The sequence below is a fragment of the Medicago truncatula genome, chromosome 5 (genome assembly GCF_003473485.1).
Source record: "Medicago truncatula cultivar Jemalong A17 chromosome 5, MtrunA17r5.0-ANR, whole genome shotgun sequence".
NCBI lineage: Eukaryota > Viridiplantae > Streptophyta > Magnoliopsida > Fabales > Fabaceae > Medicago > Medicago truncatula.
The window spans coordinates 42681378-42699637 of record NC_053046.1 but is presented as its reverse complement, the minus strand read 5'-3'; the positions used below and the strand labels follow the sequence as shown (position 1 = coordinate 42699637).

Genomic DNA, 18260 nt, shown 5'->3' with positions numbered 1-18260 from the left:
ATTGGTGCAATCCATTTTTTTAGTAATTAAATAAGAAAGTTTACAAAAAATTGTCAAAAAAAAAAGTATAAAATAGAAAGTATCAAACGTGATCATTGATATGCTCATAGTTTCTAGAACAAACGTGCAACATCAAATCAGTGTAGAAAATATTTTCTTAAAAAAAAAAGGCAAGAGGATATGAATGAAATTCGTGCGATGCATTTCTTTAGTTGAAATGTGTCTATACATTGTAAATAGAACCCACAAAAAATGGTGGGACATGCAAAAGTAGAATAGAAGAGAAATCTACCGTAGGGTATTTCTATCATACTTGTGATTTTGTTAAAATTTAAGAGTGCAGCATTTTGTAAAAATAACAATGAATCTCAATTGATTAGTTATGTTGAGATTGATAACAAAAAAGACATGCAAACAAAAAACTTGAGAGTAAACCATTCCCAAATCTTTATATTCTAAGCTCATTCCCCCATTCATTCACAGTGTTTTAAGTCCATTACCTGCTCCTTTATCTGAGATTAGAGTTCCAAACTTGACCACAAAAAAGTTTCCTGGGATTTGAGTGTCCCAAAACTTGTTCTTTTGCCTCTTGTGCTTCATGTCCAATTGTTAATTTGAGGGCCTCTAAATGTTTATATGTTACTATGTTAGTGAAGTGCTTGCTTTTCACTCTTTCTTTCAATTGCCCTTTTTCTCAATTTTGAAAATTCTTTCTTGAACTATAGTTAATAATTTATATGATTCGACTTTGGTGATTACCAGTTGCCCCTATACTTCTAATCAATTGGAGTAAGTCAAGTACTTTGAGAAATAAATTGATTGAAATTAAATGGTTATTTTTTGTTTTGGTTTTTATGCTTATACCTATCCATTATAGTTATAAATTCCTTTCAAAAAAGGAAATTCAATTGAGATTACCTTTATAGCCCAACACAACTCAATTAGAAGCCCTAGGATAGGATATGGTAACAAAGTCACCTCTTAATTTTTGGGGGTAAAAAGGAGAAAACATAACCTAAAACCCTCTACCTTAGTCTCTACGAAAGAAAACAAACATCATTAATTTTTGCAAAAGAAACATTTCATCTTCTTCCTCTTTTTTCTGTCTCACACTCATTTTCAGCTACAACCTTCACATATAGCAAAACCCATTTTCACATTTTCACCTAAACTCATTTCTTCTACCAAAGTTTGAACCTTTCACCTTTATCATGAACATTCAACCCAAAATCGAACCTGGGTCATCATCTTCAACCAACCATGTGATTCTTGTTGAAGGTGTGGAAAATGATAACTTACAAGATAAGACTATCCCTGATCTTATTGAAGTGTTGCGTGGAGCTTATCTCACAGAAGTTTTTGACAGAGTTGAAGGTGTTTTGGTGAGTAGAGATGTTGGACTCAGAGACCAAACTCAACGCTTGCAGCAGAATGTTGATATGGAGAGACTAAAGCTTCAAGAGGAGCTTGAAATGGAGAAACTTGCAAGGATAAAGGCTGAGGAAGAGTTAAAGAAAAGAGAGGAAATTTTTCAGAAAGGGAAGAAAGTACAAGAACGTTATGAAGCTTTGTTGAAGAAAGTGAAAACTGATTTATCTGATAGAGATACTGTTGTAGTTCTAAGAAAGAGGAATATTGAGTTGAGGGAACTGTTTGAGGAAGGTAAGATAACTATTGGAGAGCTTACAAAGAAGAATAATGAGTTGAAGTGTGAAGTTCAGAAGTTGAAAGAAAAAAGGGTGGAGGATGGGAATGAACTTGATATGTTAAGAAAAAAGAAGGTTGAATTAGACAATGAAGTTTTGGAGTTGAATAAAAAAAGTGCGGAAGATGGCAATGCAATTGATATGCTAAAAACAAAGAGTGGCGAGTTGGAGTGTGAGGTTGAGAAATTGAAGGAAAAAATGGTGGAAGATGGAAATGCAAATGTGCTAAAAAGAAAGAACTGTGAGCTAGAATCTAAAGTTTTGGAGTTGGAGAAGTTGAAGGAAAAGTGGCTAGATGATAGTACTGCTCTTAATGAGCTTCGAAGCAAGGTTGGTGTATTGGAGGATGAAAAGAATGCTTTGGCTGGAATTGAAATAAAAAATAGTGAATTGAAGGAAACAGTGAATACGAATTTGGCAATTATAAGCGAGCTGAGGAACGAAAACAGAAAATTAGCGGATGAGAAATGTAAGGGTGAGATCTTACTCGAGTCTTTGAACACAAAGTTCAGAACATTGCATGAAAGAGTTGCAAGGTTGGAGGATGGTTCCAACCTTTCAATGAGTGTAGATGCCTCTGGTGGTGGAAACGATGAGGGGGATGGAGAGGATGTTGGTGGCAATGAGGTTGGAAATGAAATTGTGGAGAAGTCTGCTCCTTTGCAGAGAAACGGAGTTGGTCATCACTCTCATGGAGTAGTTGCCAGTACTCAGCCGCTGAACAAAGGGAGCAAAGATGCATCATTAGAGTCTGAAGTCAAAGGTGCATCGTCAGGTATATAAATTATGCTTACAATAAATGTTTGGAACAACTTGTTATGAATACTACCTTAGGAACATTAAATTTGATATGTGTGATCGGATAAATGTTTTGTTGGATGGCAGGGTCTAGTTGATGTAAGCTTTTCATTTGTACTCTTATCAAGCTTTTATATTCATATTTTTTTTTTGTTCTTCTGAAACCATTTATAGGTATATGCATTGAATCATATCTAGAATTTGATAGAATATTATTTTTTTATACTCCACATTTTTTCCTTTAACGATTTTCATCGTGGATGCTCTCACTTGGTGAAGAAGCAAAACCAACAAGGCTATTAGCAAAATGGGGACTTAGTTGTAGCTCTAATGTTAAAATCATACTACTGTCATAGTGCAAAGAAATTTTCTTTACAGAAAACAAAAATGATAAATGAATAAAATCAAGTACGGAAACTCATTATATTTCCCTCGGTAACCATGATTACCGGATGCCTGCTGTATATCTTATCTGAAATTCTGAATTTGATGAAATCATATTTATTCAATTACTTGAAGAGCCGAAACCCTAATTTCAGCCTCGAAGACAGGGTCTGTGCTTCAGGAACCTGATATTTTAGAAACTAGAATATGAGAGATGATGTTAAAGATTAGATTGTAGACCAATTGTGTCGTGAGTATGGTTCAAGGGTTGGATGGTATGAGCAAGAAGGCTCAAGAAAGTGGTTGTTATGGCAGGGTCTAATGGGTGGGAGTTAGTTATTTAGTAGCATCGAGAAAGAGTACTGAATGAGAGTGGTGATGCAGGGGAGGTTACTTAGAATTTAGAAACAGATGTTGTGGATGATTATCCTTTTTTCCTCTTTAGGAGCTTATTTCTGTGAAACTATTAGTTTGTACTCTATAGTAGCTCTTTTTGATTTCAGCAGGTGAAAAGTCTTTGATGGTGTACACAAGAAAACCCAGGAAAATGGTTGTGATTGCAGGATCTAGTGGAGGTTAGTTATTCAGTAGCATCCTGAAAGCATAATGGAATTAGCATAGTTGTTTAAGGGAGAATAATTAGAGAATAAAGCATGTGAATGATTTTTCACCTGTTGATAAAAGAAATATGTACTCTTTTGGAGCTTTTCTCTAGGAAATGCTAGTACATGGTAGCTCTTTTTTCGTTTCTGTTCTTTTTATAGGTCTATGCTTTTAAAATGTATTTGATATTTTTAAAAAATAGCCTAAAGTGTAAATTTTTTAGGTTTTCTTTCCATTTCTTCTATTCAAAAACATCAAATCATCTTTTCTGTTATTTTTTTCTCATCCCTTGACCAAGTTTTCTTTCCATGAAAAAAAATGAAATATGAACAAAAGCAGTTAAGAAAACTCATTTTAGTTTTTATCAAGTAAACATGATCACATGTTCTTTTTTTTTAATTTGATGAAATCATATATAGTTAATTAGTTGAAGAGCCGGTGGTTGGATTTTCCTTGAAATGCGGAGAAGAGACAACTAGCTATATTTTCATTTGAATAAAGAATCTACCATTCCTTATTTTCCAAGCTTTTGCTTGAGTATTGTGTCATGTTTGTTAAATTTTATGTAGCTTAAACATATCTCTTTTATGCTAGGTATGGGAACAATGAAAGTGAAAAAGGATATTGAGATCATTCACCTTGATGATGATGACGACGATGAAGATTGGCGTATGTCTCAAGGAGTACATGAAAAGAAGGCTATTTACGGACTTGTCGTGAAGAATGAGTATCCAAGTCCATCGCTAGTAGTTCAACAAAAAACCAAGTTTGCAAATGCAGTTGACACGGTCAAAAGAAAATTTTCTTTCAGCGACAGTGAAACCTCCACTTCTTCTTCTTCTTCTTCTTCTTTCTCTGATGATTTGTCGTTTCTTGATAATCTTACAACAAGGTCCATAACATCACTTGCAAAAGAGAAGAAAATGTAGTTAGAGGTCCAGGATTAATTAAACTGTTAGCCAAGGTATCTAGGTTACTTTATCTAATGTTTGTTTGATTATGCTTAGTATCTATGTTTACTTGATATTCATCACAGTGATGAAAGTCTAGCATTTGAAATTGATAACTTCAGTACTTTAAACAGAGATGTGAATAAAATTGAGTTTATTCTCAAAAACATGCTACACTAGAAATGATAACTAGATGACTCAAAAGCAATTGATGGTTGTTTTGAATGAGTGTTTGTAAAGTTGTTTTTGATTTGGCAAAAGTAACTTTCGTTAAAATTGAGTTTCAAGTGTGAACTGTCATGTATATTTTTATTTTTCAAATTTAAAAATAAGTTTATAGTTAAGTATTTTAGCTCGCTACAAAATCTCTAGTTTATTATTTCTAATCTAATTTGTATTTCCCTTGCAAAGAAAAAAAATGTCAAATTGGACATCTGAAGACTGATTTAGAGGGTGCAATTTCAAAGTTTCTTCGATAATTGTTTGCCTAGTATATCTTTTGCTACCATAAATTTGTTAAGCTATGATTCTACTTATTATCACTCTTAGATTTTTCAGCATTTCTGATAATACCCAATTTGCAGATGTAGCTGATGTATCAGTTCCAGAAATGAACTTTGATTACCTCTAATAGTCCTCATTCCACATGTGTTGAAAATTTATTCTAAGTAGCACAATTGGTCAGCACTAATTATTTTATCTAGTAGTTAGTTAAGTTACTTACCTTATTTGGCTTACCCCACATATTGCATTCATGCAACACACCACACCTACAATGTTTCGGATTTAGATTCACGGCTGTCAAAAACAACCTGCAGTCAACCAAACTCCACCGTTTGATGAATCCAACGTTTAATATTATTTCCCCAAAACAATATATAGAATTCATTGTTATCTAGTATTATGTTTGTTTGATTATGGCATTATGTCTACAGTGTAAATTTCATGAATGCATACATATTTAGAAGCTTGTATACTGTGGTAATTGTACTATAATCCTACAGGGACTCAATAGATAAAAGTGATTAGGGTTGAAACTTGAAAATGCTTTATTTAAGGTGTGAAACTTGAAACTGTTTCCAGACCGGTTTTTCTTCTGGTTTGGAAGCATATCTTTGTTTGTACCCGGCTGTTTTTGCGGCTCTGCGGTTCTGGTCTTTTGCTGCAGTTGGTCTGCACTTCCTGCGGCTTTGTGGTGTCTACTTTTGAGCATTATAGTCATTTTTTTTCTTTCTGTTTTTGCTTGAGTTATAACTTACAAGGATTAACTTTCTGTTGTTTTTTTTGGGCTGGTTCTGTTTTATGTATTTCTCTGTTTACTTCATATTCATCACAGTCATGAAGGTGTATAGCATTAGAAATTGATAACTTCAATACTAAATGTACTGAAAAATGGTTGAGTACTTAAAAAGTGGATGTGAACTAGGTCAAATTGATTGACCATTGAATAAGTTTCTTCCGCTTGAGTTGGGTTAAAAGCACGGAATGTATTTGCGCCATCACCATCTTCAAATAACGTATTTTCTACGGTAGCACCATGAATAGCGCATAGTAGGGCAGCGCCCAATACACCAGCAACTCCCATCATATGAAATGGGTTTAATGTCCAATTATGAAACCCTTGGAAAAATAGTAAAATGAAAATGTTTACTTTGTATAAATCATAATTGAGTTTATTCGCATAAGAAAGCTTGACTGGTAATGATAATTGGTTATCACTCATAAGAATTTACTGTTATGTTCTTTTAACTCACTCTACACAGTCTATAGTTTATTAATACTTCTAATCAAATTTGCTTTTGAGATGAAACTTGATTTTGATAAAATGTAAGTAAACATAGTGAAATGTAAGTTTGGCTATTCTACAGCAACCATGATATCCTTAGTCATAGTGACTCAAATTTATGGTCTTATTAAAATGGTACGGGAATATAAGAATTGGGAACTAAATCAAAATCTGTTTTGCTTTCTACTGTCATTCTAAAAGGTTTAGGAAACAGAAAGGAAGAAATACATGTTGCATGATAAGAAACATGCTTTTTAGATTGATAATAATTGTACTTCACTGAACAAGTACTCTATTATAACCGTTTTTTTTCTTCTGCTTTTAAGCTCCATCTCCTTCACTCACTTCACAATAGCTACTACATTCCCAAAGAAAGAAAAGCCACTTACTTTATCAGAAACCCATTTTCATATTTTCACTTTTACTCTATTTTTTTTTGGAAGCACTTTAACTCATATCATGAACATTCAACCCAAAATCGAACCTGGGTCATCACCGACCAACTCTAACAACAATCTTGAAGATAAGTCTATTCATGATCTTGTTATGGTATTGCGTGGAACATGTCAATGGGACACTTTTGATAGCATTGAAGCTGTTTTGGAGAGGAGGGATATGAGACTTAGAGAGGAGTTTCACACGGAGAGACTCTTGAGGTTACATTCTGAGTCTGAGTTTAGGAAAAGAGAGGAAATTGTTGAGAAAGAAAAGATAATACATGAAAGTTATGAAGCTTTGTTAAAGGAAGTCAAGGAAGTTGGATTGGCTGATCCAAAAACAATTGAAGAGTTACAAAAGAAGAACAGTGAATTGGAGTTAGAAGTTGAAAATTTAAAGGAGAAATGTGTTGATGGTAGGAATGAACTTGATGTGTTAAATCATGAAATTTTGGAGATGAAAAGGTTGAAGAGAAAATGGTTTGATGATAGAAATGCTCTTGATGAGCTTCAAAGGAAGGTTGGTGTATTGGAGGATGAAAAAAATGATTTGGCTGAAATTAAGAGTAAAAATAGCGAATTGAAGGCAACTGTGACGAAGTATTTGGCAACTATAAGCGAGTTGAGGAAAGAAAACAGCAAATTGGCTGATGGTAACAACAAAATTGATGTGTTAAGAAGTAAGACTGGTAAACTAGAGTCTGAAGTTTTGGAGTTGAGGAAATTAAATGAAAAGATGGTGGAGGATAATAACGAACTTGTTGTGCTAAGAGAAATGATTGGTAAATTAGAGCATGAAGTTTTGGAGTTAAGGAGGTTGAAGAAAAAATTGTTAGAAAATAGCAGTGCTCATGATGAGCTTCGAAGCAAGGTTCATGTTCTGGAGGGTGATAAAAATGATTTGGCTGACCTTAAGATTAAAACTGGTGAATTGAAGGAAACAATGAAGAAGAATTTGGAAACTATAAGTGAGCTGAGGAAAGAAAATGATAAGCGGACGGTTGATATATTACTTGGGTCTTTTTACAAAAAGTTCAGAGGACTGACTGGAAGAGTTTCAAGGTTGGAGGATGATACTAGTTTTGAAGAGAACGAGGAAGAGAATATTAGCGAGGATCACTTCAGAAATGACATTGTTGAGGAGGCTGCTCCTTTGCAAAGAAATGAAGCTGTTCATCAAACTCTTGGAGTTTCTGCCAGCACTCAGCCACAAAGCAAAGGGAGCAAGGACGCTCAAGGTGCATCATCTGGTATGGAAATTGTGCATGCATCTCTTATTATAATAAAGATATGCAATTTTTGAATTACTTTAGAAATATTGAATTTAATATGCGTCAGATTGCTACTTTATAAAGATATGGAGTCATGATTTTCCTGTTATATTAAAGGCAAAGAGTAGGAAATGTGTTATAGTTTCTTTGAGCTGGCGAGGCTACGATTGAACTGGACCAGATCGAAATCCCTGTAATCGGTCATCATAATTTGCAGTTAGAGTATGCCATAACTAACAGAAATTCAATTAGCCCTGGGATATTATGGTTATCTCCAGATGGAATCTGAGTTTTAGAACAGACCTGTTGACAAAGCTACTTGGGAAGATATATTCATGAGCTGAAACCCCAATTTCGGCCTCGAGGACAGGGTCTGTGCTTCAGGAACCTGAAATGTTAGTATCTGGAATAGGGGGGATGATGCTAAAGAATAGATCGTAGACCAATTGTTTCGTGAGTGTAATTCAAGGGTTGGACAGTATGAGCAAGAAGGCTGAAGAAAGTGGTTGTTATGGCAGGGTCTAGTGGGAGGGAGTTAGAAACAGATATTGTGGATGATTATCCTTTTTTTCTCGTTAGGAATTTATTTCTACGAAAGTATTAGTATTTACTGTATAGTAGCTCCTTTCGATTTTAACAGGTGAAAAATGTTGGATAATATACACAAGAAAGCCCAGGAAAACGGTTGTGATTGCAGGGTCTATTGGAGGTTAGTTATTCAGTAGCACCCTGAAAGCATAGTGGAATTAGCATAGTTATTTAAGGGAGAATAATTAGAGAATAAAGGGTGTGAATGATTATTCACCTGTTGATGAAAGAAATATGTACACTTTGGAGCTTTTTTCTCTGGGAAATATTAGTACTAGCTCTTTATTTATTTGCGTTCTTTAGAAACCATTTATAGGTCTATGCTTTGAATCTTAATTGTCGCATAGAATATAACAAAATATTGTTTTTTACTTCACATTTCCTTAAACGGTTTTCATTGGGATGTTCTCACTTGATGAAGATTTTTAGGTTTTCTTTTGATTTCTTCTCTTCAAAAACATCAAATCATTTTTTCTGTTATTTCTTCCTCGTCCCTTGACCAAGTTTTCTTTCCAAGAAAAAATATGAAAAATGAACAAAAGCAGGTAAGAAAACTCATCATGGTTTTTATTAGGCAAACATGATCACATGTTTTTTTTTAATCTGATGAAATCATATAGTCAATTAGTTGAAGAGCCCGTGGTTGGATTTTCCTTGAAAACCTGAGACAGCTAGCTATATTTTCATTTGAATAAAGAATCTACGATTCCTTATTTTCCAAGTTTATGCTTGAGTATTGTCATGGTTAGTAGATGTTATGTAGCTTAAACATATATCTTTTATGCTAGGCATGGGAACAATTAAAGTGAAAAAGGATATTGAGATCATGCACCTTGATGTTGATAATTGGTGTATGTCTGAAGGAGTACATGAAAAGAAGGCTATATATGGACTTGTCGTGAAGAATGAGGATCCAAGTCCAAGTTCATCACTAGTAGTTCAACAAAAGACCAAGTTTGTAAATGCGGTTGACACGGTCAAAAGAAATTTTGCTTTCAGCGACAGTGAAACCTCCACTTCTTCTTCTTCCTCCGATGATTCGTCGTTTCTTGATAATCTTACAGTAAGGTCCACAATATCACTTGCAAAAAAGAAGAAAATGTAGTTAGACAGTCCAGGATTAATTAAACTGTTAGCCAAGGTATCTAGGTTACTTTATTTAATGTTTGTTTGATTATTGTTAGCATCTATGTTTACTTGATATTCATCACATGTACAGTGATGAAAGTCTAGCATTTGAAATTGATAACTTCAATAATACTTAAAATATAGACTTGGACAAAATTGAGTTTATTCTCAAAAACATGCTACACTAGAAATGATAACTAGAAATTGATGGTTGTTTTGGATGAGTATTTGTAAAGTTGATTTTGATTAGGCGAAAGTAATTTTGGTTAAAATTGAGTTTCAAAAGTATCATGTATATTTTTATTTTTCTACTTTAAAAACAAGTTTATACTGCAGTATTTTAGCTTGCAAAGGAAAAAATGTCAAATTGGACGCCTGAAGACTGATTAGAGGTTGCAATTTCAGAGTTTCTGAGAATTATGCTTGTTGATTACGCGTATATCTACTATGTTTCATTATGTGTATAGTGTAAATATCACTAATGCATGAGGTATTATATGCATATACAGAAACTTGTATACTGTTGTAGTTATAGTATAATCCTACAAGGATTCAATAAATATGAGTGATTAGGGTTAAAACTTGAAACTGGTTAATTAAAGGTGTGAAACTTGAAACTGTTTATAGACTGGTTTTTGTTATGGTTTGGAAGCATTTCTGTGTCGGTCTTTTGCTGGAGTCGGTCTGCAATTCCTGCGGCTGTCTGGTGTCTACTTTTGAGCATTAAAGTCGTTTTTTGGGCTGGTTCTGTTTTATATTTCATTTGGTCCCAGGCTTGAGCTTTTGTGGAGGTACTAGGGAGTTAGAGTTTTCTGTTTTGAAGGTGGTGTATTTGCTTTTCTAGCTGTAATTTTAGTGGAACTTATTTTAGAGGAGGTTTAGAATAACTTATTTGAACATACTAGGATTTGTAAATAATTCATAACTTTGAAATATCGATTATTATTTTTCAACATGGCATCAAACTTTCAATTTTAGGGGGAGTCTTGCCTCCATATAAGCCCTAGCTTTCGTCATCATTATGGTTTCTTTTGTTTGCTCGCTTTCATTGTCACTTATTTGAGATCCATCAAACATTTTTCATCCGCGCACGTTACTTTTTTCATAATATGTGATCAAATGGGTTCTAATCTAATCAAGTGAATGAAACCGGTTAGATTATTGAGTAGAATAATTCTTAATATTACCTTGCAGTCGAACTCTAAATTACTATAACCTCATTCCCTACTAACGAAAGGGTTAAAAGAAGGTTTTTATTTATTTTATATCTCATAGTCAATTATTATTTTTTTCTCAATTTTAATCTAGAATTCATTTTGGAAACCCATTATCAAGAATGTCTTTTTGGCAAACTTCACTACAAACAAAAAACATGCTTTTCGGAATAATAATAATAATAATAATAATAATAATTTCTTTTGTACTTCACTTCACTAAGCTCCATCTTCTTCATACTCTGCTATAATAATCGTTTTTTCCTCTCTTTGTTCAAAACCCATTTTCACTTTTTCACATAAACCCATTAATTTTTCTACTAAAGTTTCCAACTTTCGACCATATCATGAACATTCAACCCAAAATCGAACCTGGGTCATCATCACCCACCAACCCTAAGAACAACCTTGAAGATAATCCTATTCATGATCTTGTTAAGATTTTGTGTGTTTTGGAGAGTAGGGATTTAAGACTCAGAGAGGAGTTTCACTTGGAAAGACTCTCAAGGTTACATGCTGAGTTTGAGTCTAAGAAAAGAGAAGAAATGTTTGAGAAAGGTAATGGAAAAACTATTCAAGAGTTACAAAAGAAGAACAATGAACTAGAGGTTGAAGTTATGAATTTGAAGGAGAAACTTGTTGATGGTAGCAATGAAGTTGGTGTGTTAAGAACAAAGATTGTTGAATTAGAATCTGAAATTTTGGAGTTGAGGAAATTAAATGAAAAGATGCTGGAGGATAATAATGAACTTGTTGTGCTAAGAGAAATGATTGGTAAATTAGAGCATGAAGTTTTGGAGTTGAGGAAGTTGAAGAAAAAATGGTTTGATGATAGCAATGCTCATGATGAGGTACGAAGCAAGGTTCGTGTAATGGAGGGTGATAAGAATGATTTGGCTGGACTTAAGATTGAAACTGGTGAATTGAAGGAAACAATGAAGAAGAATTTGGAAACTATAAGTGAGCTGAGGAAAGAAAATGATAAGCGGACGGTTGAGATATTACTTGGGGGTTTTTACAAAAAGTTTAGAGGAATGACCGGAAGAGTTTCAAGGTTCGATGATGATACTAATTTTGAAGAGAACCAGGAAGATGATGTTTCTGACGATGAGTTCAGAAATGTAGATGCTCATCACACTCTTGGAGTTTCTGACGCTCATGGTGCATCATCAGGTATAGAAATTATGCTTGCATCTCTTATTCCTAGAAGTATATGAAATTTTTGAATGCTACTTTAGAAATATTGAATTTAATATATGTCAGATAAACGTTTGGTCAGATTGCGAAGGTAATTTGGCTGGAACCATGATTTTCTTGTTTTATTAAAGCCAAACAGTGATTGAACCAACCACATTGAAAAACCTATAATTAGTTATCGTAATTTGCACTGGGATAGTATGGTTCTCTCAATTTTGACTTTCGATGCTTGTTCATTCCTCCCCGGGCTTCACCTTTATTCCATGTTACCTAGGACAAACAAGCCATTGGCTCTTTTATCTGTATGTAATTTTCCTATGGGAAATAGAAGTAGCACCGACAGGAACTATGTATGGAACCTCAAACAATCTTGGTTCTAGGAAGTTTTTTTCCCCGCCATAATGAATTGATTTGAGATGTATTTGCTCAGTTGTAGAACAAACTTGTTGAGAAAGCTACTTGGAAAGATATATTTGTGAGCTGAAATGTTAGTAACTGGAATAGGAGAGATGATGTGATAGAATGATTGTAGACCAGTTATGTCATGAGTGTGGTTCAAAGGTCGGATTGTATGAGCAAGAAGGCCAACAACAGGGTCTAGTGGGAGTGAGTTAGTTATTTTTTAGTGTCAAGAAAGAGTACTGAATGAGAGTGGTTAAGTAGGGAAGGTTAAATGGTGTCTGCACCAAAGTAATCCATGCAATCAACCCAAGATGAACATTCAAAGGATAGGTTACTCCTATGATAAATTTGAATAGAAAACACCTTCCATTAAAAGAAAATGAGTCTAATACCAAGAAATATAGTGAAACTCTTGTTAGATTATGGGTTAAGGTTTGGTTAGCCGGTGAATAAAATGAATGTTTTAGGAAGTTGTTATTTATTCTTTTAGCTTAAAGTGTCTACTTTTGATTTCTTCTCTCTGAAAACATCAAACCATCTTTTAAGTTATTTCTTCTTCATCCCCTGACCAAGTTTTTTTCTTCCCAAAACTCAAAAATGAAAAACGAACAAAAGCAGGTAAGAAAACTCATTTTGGTTTTTCTTAGGTAAACATGATCACAGGTTTTTCTGAATTTGGTGAAATCATATATAGTCAATTACTTGACGAGCCAATGGCTGAATTTTCGTTGAAATGTTGCGGCAACCAACTATATTTTCATTTGAATAAAGAATATACCATTCCTTAGTTACCAAGTTTTTGCTTGAGTGTTATCATGTTTGGAAAATGTTATGTGTAGCTTAAATATATCTCTTTTATGCTAGGTAAGGGAACAATGAAAGTGAAAAAGGATATTGAGATCATGCACTTTGATGACAACAACGACGACGATGAAAGGTGTATGTCCCAAGGAGTACATGAAATGAATGCTATTTATGGAATTGCTGTGAAGAATGAGGATCCAACTCCAAGTTCATCACTAGCAGTTCAACTAGGAACCAAGTTTGCAAATGCGGTTAACACAGTCAAAAGAAAATTTTCTTTCAGCGACAGTGAAACCTCCACTTCTTCTTCCTCTGATGATTCATTGTTTCTTGATAATCTTACAGGGAGGTCCGAGGTATCACTTGCAAAAAAGAAAAAGTTGTAGTCCAACAATCCAGGATTAATTAAACCGTTATATTTCAATTGATAATCTTACAAGAGGTCCGCGGTATCATCAATGAATTTAATGTGCTGGGTTTGATGGAAATGCGGGTTGATATCATTGCTCTTGTTGAGCCGAGACCCTAATCTAGCATTGAAAAATCGAGTTTATTCTATAAAGCAAGATTGAGTAGAAATGATAATTGGTTCGCTCTGAAGCAATTGATGAATGTTTTGTAACAACTAATCCAGTCTCATGAGAATGGTTTTCATGCTTTTGTGTTAATTTATAGAATTGTACTAGTTTATGAAATCAATAGTTAACATGTTAAGTGATGAATTTCTCTGTTTCTATGTCTTATAAGTTTATGTTCGATCGTTGATTACTTAACTGTGGTTTATGTTCTTTGGTTAATTGATAAAATTTATGTGGTATCACTTACTCAAGTTGACATGAAATATAGTTGACAACTCTTTATAGAAACCATGACGTTTCTTCATTATATTTCTCTTAATCTTATTTCATGTACATATGTTTATATAAGAATGGTTTCTATCAACTTTTACTTCTTATTTGTTGTCATCTCATTCATATCAACATGTATGAAATAGACAAAGTCTACTTTTTAATTTATAGATAATCTTGAAACATTTTATATGGAGATTTTTATGTCCATCTTCATTCCCAGAAAGCTATATAATTGAGGAAGGTAGTCGTTTTAGTAAAAAAAAAAAAAAAAAAAAAAAAAAACTATACTATGAAAGCTACTTCTTATTCACATGTAGATGCAAATATCACTCTCATATCCTATTATGTAATTTTATGATATAGTTTAATCAATAAAATAAGGGAGAAACATTGTGATTTAGGTGTTTATATGCAACCTCTTTTGCAAGCACGTATATTTAATTTTGTCATTGGAAATATTTGGAATCAATTTTGTAAATAATAATAAAAGCTATACTTTAAAATAATTTCCAATGGTGATATTTTAGTAAAGGTAGGTCTATGACATTTTTTTTTTTGAAGGAAGGTCTATGACATTGTCATTTGGTTTCTACCCTCAATTTCTCTATATACTCAAATTCTCTATATATGGTGTAAGTATGGGGAACTGATATTCAAGAAGGTAAGATTTCCCCCATATTATCATTTATATATGAAGCTGTGATACATTTAATACTATCATTTGATATTGTTTATTTATTTATTTTCATTTGGGTGGGATTCATAAAATAGTTAACCGATTTTTTCACTTCAAGAAACATGAGTCCATTATTCACTAGCTTCCTATATTTGGAGAACATTAGCCCTTGACTGAAGCACAATTATATCACAATATTAGTCGATTAAGGTTTGTACACGATTATTAAAAAAATAATTAATTGTGTTGATTTCAATGGTAAAATTAGTTGCATTTAGTAAAACATCATTATTAATTGTAGTTAGTGGAGTAGTTAAATTGGATGAAATGCAATAAATAAAGGTATAATAGTGGAAAAGAATAATAAATGTTGCATTAGTATTGTAAAGTGACAATTATTTTGAGAAAAAAAAAATGTTAAAGAGACAATAATTGTGAGACAGATGATATGTACCAAAAAGAAGAGTATTTTTAAAAATAATAATAACATTAAATAAAATTAATTAGGTTTTATTTCTTTAAATAAAATTAATTAGAATGACTTTTTCACAAGTATTATACACTCTTGTGTTTTTTCTGACTAGGATTTCCACCCGTGCAACGAACGGGCGAAAAGATATTTATGGTAGCGTTAACAAAATATTAATCTGAACATATATATCTCCAATTCTAACAGTTACGTATAAAGAATTTGCAAGTCCTTCAATTCCTTTAGGAGATAACTTTTAACTTAAAAATATCTCTTCTTTCACCCTGTTTAACCATGCCTAATATCTTTATAAAGCCAATACCTATCTAAAAGCATAAGATTCTAATCTCATTCATTACATATCAATCAAGTCAAATCTTAAACAAAATAAGTTGGTGAAATAATATATGAAAAGTACTTCGAGGGAACAATTCCATCGGCTTAAATATAGAATGCAATAATCAATTGTAGGAATACAAATTTCATGTGGAATTCATATAAAAAATATAATGAAATGTTTGAAGTTTTCTAACATAGTTCATTCTTACTAAACCAGTATGAAAACATATAAAAAATTACTCACATATTCTAGTAACTTTCATATTAAGTTTAGTCATGAGAACTATTGAATTAACATCAATTGCAACTCATATTAACAAAAAGTTACTCTCTAACAATATCTTGTAATTGGCACACTAAAGACTTACTGAAACTTTTGTTAATGACAATCAAAATTAATATAATTGAGATTAAAATAAAAATAAATGAGTGTATGTAACAAATAAATTTATAAAAAACTGAGATTGATACAAAGTCAATGGAAGGGAAAAACATAGGTAGTTCCTCAAACACCATGTGAGTGCTCAACTTCACAATAAAACATTCAACTTCAAAAGTCAGTCCATTAAACTATAAGAAGATGTAGTGAGAAAATAATGAAGGAAGAAAACCCATTGTTGAAGAGTATAGCATAATTGGCGATTTAAAAGACTCCGACGCAGTGGTTTTGTTCTGCAAAAATCAAAAATAAAACTATTCTATATCAATACTAAAACTAATGATATCATTCATTTTCTTATTGAGACATATTCTCAAACACTTTGAGTGCTCAATTTCACAATAAAAAACAAAACAAATTCAGAACCATGTAAAAATAAAACAAATTCAAAAAAAATCTAAATACTGCACTTCGTTATATCACAGCAACTCAAATATATGCACTAAGGATTACAGTGATATATGTTGTGAAAATTCAAGGAATTATTTGATGGTATTTTCACAAATTTGGGGATCAATATGATGGATAGACATACAATAGAAGGACCAATTTGATGGAAAGATTTTGATAAAAGGGTTGAATTCATTCATTGACAACCTCTTTTCATTACTACATTACACAGACTTGGCACAATACAATAACATTTTACACAGAGGGAAGCCATAGAAAGGCCTTGAGTTATTGACAGTGTTGGTTTTTCTTACAACACAAATTCTATGACACCAACATTGAAGCACTCTCACATCACCATTGTACATAGAACTTGAAGATGAAGACCCACTGTTGTAGCTGTTTTTACCCATACGTCCACCACCCATCATTTCTAAACATTAAATCTTCAACAATAACCACTGATTTTTGGATTTCTAATTGAATAAAAAAAATCAGGGTTTTAAGTTTTTTGAATTGGGGAAGAACTTTGTCATCAATTCATGGAAGAAATTTTGGGGATTTTGAACTCTAGGTGACAAATTATAACATTCGGGTTCCAAATTTATATATTTGGGTAGAAAAAGCCGTTCATGAGAAAAAGTTGTTGGGGGAAAAAGATACATTGGGAATTTTGCAAATTTCTGTAAATCAATCAATTTGGTCCTTAGTAATTTCATCATTCTAGGCCAAATTAGTCCATGCTTGTGTGACATCTGATGTGGTGAGCCTTGTAAGCAGTTAACGGTACACGTCATCTCCGTTAACAGGCCAACTTAACGGATGGACGGATTTGATTGACATTTTGAATATTCATGGACTAAATAGATATTTCACAAAATTTGAGGACGAATTTGGCTGATTTTTGAAAATTCAAGGACGAAGTTGAGGTATTACTCTATTGATATCTCTCAGAGTCAATAGAATCACACTAAAGTAGCCACTCAATCGATCACACAATGAATGACCTATTAACAAAAATAATTGTTTCAAAACAAATGATCTTTTACTTTTTAAGAAAATTAAATATTTTTCAGAAATTAGACTTTTGAGAAGAGCACATTTCAAGATTTTATACTAACACTATTAGACCAACTCAAGTGGATTGCTTTTAAAGAGAATAATAATGGCTTGTTTTTCAATTCTATCATCTAACTAATACTACCTCCGTACCTAAATATATGACCATTTTGTCAAAATCATGAAAATTAAAAAAGTTGGTAGTAGTATTAAATTTGTATATAACGAGTGTGTGTTCTTGCGCCATGCGCGGGATTTTTTTATTAATATTATTTATTTATTTATTTTAAACTATTTATAGTTTGATTATAATTATACGATGAAAGTTAAAATGGTTTATATTCTCCAAAGATTTTTATAAAAAATATATAACATTTATAAAAAATTATAACTGAACAAGTTATTTTGACATTATTATGTAACATTATCAAATTATATGATGTAAATTATAACCGAACAATATATATAAAGTTAAAATGATTTATATTCCCCTTGATATATATAATTAATTTGATATGTTACATAAATACAATAATATAAGTAATTTGTTGTCTTATTTTATTTTAAATTATATTATGTTTTTAAAGAAAAATATTCGGAAAGGTAGCTCATGGTGAGGGGGCATGATCTTTAACCTGATTCCCAAATTCTATCAAGGGTTTTTTCTGCCAACCAACCATCCTCATACTTGTATATCGAAAAAAATTCTCACATGTATAGTTTCAAATGGAGTAATAATCACATATATATCCGTTTAATGGGATAAATT

At 32.5% G+C, this 18260-nt stretch overlaps 3 protein-coding genes across 4 annotated transcripts; all 3 read left to right on the top strand.

The window, feature by feature from the left end:
* The first annotated feature begins 1039 nt into the window (after positions 1-1039).
* On the top strand, positions 1040-4666 carry LOC11437373 (WEB family protein At4g27595, chloroplastic). Of its 2 annotated transcripts, XM_039834197.1 has the most exons (3): positions 1041-2481; positions 3395-3463; positions 4086-4666. In XM_039834197.1, the coding sequence occupies exons 1-3, from the start codon at positions 1212-1214 to the stop codon at positions 4418-4420; spliced, it is 1674 nt and encodes a 557-aa protein (XP_039690131.1). In that variant the 5' UTR covers positions 1041-1211; the 3' UTR covers positions 4421-4666. The 2 variants fall into 2 exon arrangements, with proteins under 2 accessions (XP_039690132.1, XP_039690131.1); XM_039834198.1 differs by lacking the exon at positions 3395-3463 and having other exon boundaries at positions 1040-2481.
* A 2020-nt stretch (positions 4667-6686) lies between these two features.
* Positions 6687-9628, top strand: LOC11436121 (restin homolog). Its single transcript, XM_024785046.1, has 4 exons — positions 6687-7129; positions 7346-7914; positions 8576-8644; positions 9312-9628. The coding sequence occupies exons 1-4, from the start codon at positions 6687-6689 to the stop codon at positions 9626-9628; spliced, it is 1398 nt and encodes a 465-aa protein (XP_024640814.1).
* Positions 9629-11101: 1473 nt separating this feature from the next.
* LOC11437107 (uncharacterized) lies at positions 11102-13816 on the top strand. The gene is made up of 2 exons (XM_003617690.2): positions 11102-12038; positions 13329-13816. Exons 1-2 carry the CDS (start codon positions 11213-11215, stop codon positions 13652-13654), a joined length of 1152 nt encoding a protein of 383 aa, XP_003617738.1. The 5' UTR covers positions 11102-11212; the 3' UTR covers positions 13655-13816.
* Positions 13817-18260: the final 4444 nt, after the last annotated feature.